Here is a 5,659-nt window from a genome sequence, read left to right as displayed (position 1 = left end):
TCTTTCCCTCTGCAGCATGGAACCATGTAGAGGAAATGTTTGTGTTAAGGGGAAAGACAGAGGACAGGGTTTGGGAGCAAAAGGATTTATAGTTTGTGAGAGAGAGGGAACCCAGCAGACCTTCTCAGTAGCTCCTAAAGGGGATATTTTTCTGGAAGCTGGAGAAAGCTTATCAGGCCCACTGGGTCAGGACCTCTGGACAACAGTTTGGTAGCTGTATCCTGACAGCCCTCACTCTGAGAAGTCCTTCCCATAGGCCCCTTTAGTATCAACAGATCTCCACAACAAAACCCCTACTGCTGTCTCTAACTGAAGAGTGCTGTGGGGCCCACCCTTGCACTGGAAATAATCTTTTGGTAAAGTAAACAGCCCCAAGTACACATTTTTAACAACTCAGACTCATGGTTTTGAGGTAAAATACTATTTAACCTACCAGGAAGTATAGAGGAGTCAGGAGAGAGCAAGGTCGCTTGTTTCACTCACTTTTCAACTCTTACTGAGCCCAGCCTCAGCACTTAGGTTTGAGCCATCCTGCAGCACTGATATGATAACTAAGATATGATAGGTGGGATCATTTCCCTCATTGTTGAGAAGAGATTTTGGCTTTGTGATAGGTAGAGCCTAGGTCACCAGAGGAACGCCTCCCAGCTGAGGCTGTATGCATGGTCACACTCGTACACCTGCCTTCAAAAGAGTAGGCAGCACTACCCTTCCAGAGCAGGACTCCAAGCACTCTTTATAGTGTCTTCCCCAGTAATAATTGCACATTGCTTTCCCCTTTGGGCAGCACTTCTATGCAGCAGCTAACTAACAGTTACTCCTGCAGCTCAGGTGACCATAGACTTTAGCTAGGGATTGTAGGGGGGGTGTGGGGAGGGATTCAATTTCCTCTGCTGATGTTGCCAGGGTGCGTGCATGATCACCACTGGTGAAGGATAGAAGAGAAAAAGAGTTTAAAAAGTTTTTAGGACTAGTTACTTAATTCAGTATGACCTGGGACTTAAACTGAATTTATTCTATTTTGTTTTGTATAGTCTAAGGAGACTCTAAACAAAAAGAAGATAAAGCTGATTGCAGATGTGAATGCGCTGCAGTTGACATTAAGGCATCTGCATCTTTTGCACAAAGAACAAAGGAGTTTTGTTATAAGCCTCTTATTAAATTCTGAATAACAATGTTCTGATGGAAAGGAAGAAAGAAAAAGTTTTAAAAGGACTGAAGTAAGTTTATAGAAACAGACAAAAAAAAGACATCTATAAATACAGCGTCAAGAAAAGAAAAAAAAAAAAAAAAAACAAAGCAGAATTAAATGGGAGTGGGAGTCTGGAAGTTAAAAAGTGCAGTAGATCTGACGTAGGCAGGATATAGCTCCAGAAATATGTTTGAAATGACAATGTAGGTTGGAAATTAGCATTACACAGTGAGAGCAGAAAGACATTGTGGGGTCAGGCAGGAACCAAGCAGTGCCTTACAAGTCATAGAAAATTAAGGAGAAGCTGTAGTTATAGGCTACTGAGTCTGTAATTATAAGGGCTTTCAAAACAAGAAGGCCTTACAGGACTCAAACAGGGTTTCCAAAGAGAAAGCAACATGAAGAGCAAAATCTTCCTTGGGGAAGAAAGAAGTTGCAAATTATACTGCATCTCTTGCAATTCCAGTAAGCAGTAGGAAATCTTCAGGAAATAACAGCAGTTCCACAATTTTTTGTAAGAAATGATACAATCTCATATATGGAATCTATCATATATCATGCCTCCCATACCAAGAAACAGGACTGCTAGACTTAGCTCTCACCCTGAGAGGTTAACCATTTTGTGAAGTTTAACATCTCTGTAAGGACCATCCCAAATAAACAGATGTACTACCTAAACAAACTGCCCTACTCTTTGTTACACTTTGCACAACCTACAAATGCAGTCAGCAGAAAAAAAAAAAAAATCCCTCCAATATTATTAACATCACTTCTGGAGAAGAGCACATCAAGTAGAAAAAATACATAAATATAGTAGCTATATAGATTTTATATGGGCAACCAGTGATGAGCCAGTTGGCCATCAGGACTCAAGCAATGATAAGCATCTCTATTCAGAGAGAAAGAATAGTTTTTAGGATTATAAAAAATACATTATTTGCACTGTAAATTATGAGATACTTGGTCTTTTTTAAGTGGAAAAATTATCATGATTGGAGCTTGCAAAGGCACTTGAGAATGTTATTAATGGTGTTACAGAAAAAAAATATTGGAAAGTGAAATATTCTTAACAGTCCCTACAGGTTCCCTACATCTATTCTCTACTAAAAATTATCAGGATATATATTGGTTTGGACTCCTCAAAACAAAGTTAGGGTGTCTATCTTTCTTAACATGTGCTGCTAAAGACCTCTGACAGCTGCATAAATAGGGAAGAAGATACTCAATCAGAAAATGCAGACCAAGGTTTTCCCCAGAGCATAAAGATATCTCCTCCTATATGTTTCTTCTAAGAAAATCAAAACTTTTTTAAAAAATTTTGTTTGTGGCCAGGTTTAAGCAAAGAGAAAAAATCAGGGAGGGGAAACGAATCTGAATCATAAAATCATAGAATGGGTTGGGTTGGGAGGGACCTTGAAGATCACCTAGTTCCAACACCCCTGCCATGGGCAGGGACACCTCCCACCAGACTAGGTTGCTCAAAGTCCCACCTAACCTGGTCTTGAACATTTCCAGTGATGGAGCACCCACAGCTTCTCTGGACAACCTGTTCCAGTGCCTGTCTTTCCAGTGCCAGTGAATGTTTTGTTTAGGGACACTTCTTTACTAAATGGGGTTGATTTTTCCTGACATGATGCTTCACTGGAATTGTGTACCCACATGGACACAACTATATACATCTCACCATACCTCTTTAATTAGCTTCCCCTTATTAGTGTGTGATTAGGGTTATGTACCTATTGTTTGTTATGATGAGATGTGATGTTAGAAGCCATATTTTTCAGAAAGGCAACATGAATGGCAGCCATTCATGAACCATTGCTGGCATTAAACATTTTAATGTTATAATAAAAAACATAAATGTTGGAACAACAGTTTTATATCATAAGCATCAAAATATACAGTTCCAAACAACAAATAAGAATTTATAGCTCAAAGAGAGCAGATGACATTTTTTTTGAAATAAAAAATGTTTAAAAAAAAAAAAACAACAGCAATACTGCAGTTTTTTAAAACTTTTAAGGAACCACAAGGTCTTTTTTGTATATGTGCATCAGTCTGACCAATAGAAATTTTTCTTTTTTTTTTTTTTTTTTAACTGATCCAAAGTACTTCATTTCATTTTGTTATATCTCCTCAGAATATTTCACTGTTTTTTTTGTCCATGGTCCCTTCCTTCTCCAGGCTCCCTGTCCATGCTGTCAAGACTTTTGTGAGAAGTTGTGTTCAATTATTTGCAAAATCGCCATGGCATTGATGTTGCAACTTCTCAGTGACTTTTGGGAAAAAAAACAAACAAACGAACAAACAAAAAAAAACACCAAGACTGTAATCAGGGTGTGACTTTTAAGATACCATAAAGGTCAGCTTCTTCATTTAGAAATGTGAGAGCTGTTGAGATCATCTTCATATCACTAAGCTCTGGGCATTTATAGTGTGCGCTGATGTTGGATTAGCTTTGAGATATTTATGCTGCTGTTAAGTCTATCTACTCCATGTATGACAAAAGAAATAATTACAGATAATCCAACCAGTAACAATATATTAGTTTAACTTCCTGAGAGAGCATGGCCTAGGCACCTGGACAATAAAGTCAGAAGCAAAGAACTTGGTTCTGCCAGTGTCATGTTTAATGATGCTGGGCAGATCACTTGATATGTTTGGATCTCAGTTTCACCCCTTATGAAAAGAGAATAATAATAAATTTAATTTTCTCTGTGTCTGCTTTGAAATAGCTAGAGAAAAGGCGTTGCATAATAGCAAGTGTTATAATTCTTGTTACTTTGCCTCTTCAATTTGAGGTGGAAGGGCAAAAAAACCCAGCCCACTCTGTACTGATGCAAGATACTTCCTGTGCCAGTGAGCTCATATATCTAAACCCACAAGTTAATCTGGTTTTGAAGTCTCCTTCAGGGATTATCCTTTGGCTGATACAAATTTACTTCAAAAATCTGGACTTCCTGGGGCTACAGAGCAACAGAGCTTGCTTTGCAGGAGGGTGAAACAACCAGTCTAGCTGTTCTGGCAAATTCTGAGAGCCCAGGCATGAAACAAAATTATGAACACCAAAACACCGTGTTTCCTCCCCCGAACCTGGGGAGAACTCCCCTCGGAAGGGGCAGAGCAGCTCCTGGGGCAGCTACGCGGCGGCCCGTTGGCTTTGCCGGCTCTGTCCATGGTGCTGACTTCCCTCTGCACGGCCGTCATCGGCATTAAAACGTCATTAGGTGGAACTAGGGAACATCACGTTAAGGCAAAAATTACTAAAAATTCTTGTTTCAGGGATCTAGAAGTTTACAAATAGCTTCAAGCTGTGTTTTGGCGAACAGAATTCTAGCCATTTTTTAACAGTAGACATCAATGAAGATTTTACTCTTGGCTAGAGGCATGGCAGGGTGAGTTTTTCTTCTTAAAAAATTCTGGCTTATTAGTGGCTCTTCCTAACTTCAGCTGTTGTAGTCTTTGTTGCAATAGCAGAGGGAAACATTAATCCTGGACATTCTTTATACAGGAAGTCATTAACATTTTTGTTATTTGGAATTGCAGGAAGACATTCATTTGGTGCAGAAGCGATTTTGAATTTCACTATATTTGATATTAAGTCAACTGGCTCATCAAGTCCTATGGGAACTTGAAAGGAAACTCAAACAACTCACATTCAAATTCATAACTCATCTCAAAATCAGTACAGCCAACATTACAACGATCATTTCCTGATTTATTTGCTCAAAGGAAAGACTGTCCTTAACAGTCTCTTGCAGTTGCCAGATCTTATTTGGAGCCACTAATTCAAGCAGTAATATAAAACAACTTTACCTGTTTAAGAAATCAAATAGGAGATACAGATGTGAAATTCTGACAGCCATTTTGTTTGTCCTGCATATTTATTCCTTTGGCTTATCAAGAAGGAAAGAAGGGTTTCTTTCATTAATTGTTGTTGTTGTTGTTATGATCTTTTTCTTTAACTAGACAGAAAGCCAGAGATATCTTACCTGCCTGCTTTCGTGATGATCATCTCTGTCCCAATGTCATGAAATCTTTTCCAGAGGTCAGCACACTGGAGCTCTACCTGGATCTCTTCCATGGATGAAGGTGGAGGAGGCTGAGGGCCTGAGCCACCAGATGTAAGGTCAGAATGGGAACCAAATGAACAGGAAGTCCTTTCTGCCAGCACCTCTGTGTCTGACCCAGTGCTCTGCTCTGAGTCTGCAAAGTAAACACATCAGGCAAGACACTTCAGTTCTACCTGCTAGGAGTGGTAAAGGAAGGGAAGAGAAAAGCAACAAGGCAAGTGCTAAAGAATAGTACAGTGGCCTTTATATATATATATATATAAAACAACACACATATATTTGTGCTTTATTATTACGGCCTGATTTGGGGCTTTGGTTTTCCAATGTGACATCTGGCATTTTTGTAAAGTTTTAGGACCCTCAACATAAAATATAAATAGTAACAAACAGTGCT

The 5,659-nt window shown here is 39.1% G+C and overlaps 1 protein-coding gene across 1 annotated transcript in view; it reads right to left on the bottom strand.

Moving 5' to 3' along the window:
- The window catches only part of TBX15 (T-box 15), a 38,503-nt gene extending 33,110 nt beyond the window's left edge, over positions 1 to 5,393 (bottom strand). The window contains exon 1 of the mRNA XM_008935219.1: positions 5,185 to 5,393. Coding sequence (XP_008933467.1) covers positions 5,185 to 5,276 — 92 coding nt within the window. The 5' untranslated portion in view covers positions 5,277 to 5,393. The remainder of the gene's footprint in view (positions 1 to 5,184) is intronic.
- Positions 5,394 to 5,659: the final 266 nt, after the last annotated feature.

This window comes from Merops nubicus, unplaced genomic scaffold, assembly GCF_000691845.1.
Source record: "Merops nubicus isolate BGI_N331 unplaced genomic scaffold, ASM69184v1 scaffold4252, whole genome shotgun sequence".
NCBI classification, from domain to species: domain Eukaryota; kingdom Metazoa; phylum Chordata; class Aves; order Coraciiformes; family Meropidae; genus Merops; species Merops nubicus.
The sequence above is the reverse complement of the archived record's forward strand: the minus strand, read 5'-3'. Positions and strand labels throughout refer to the sequence as shown.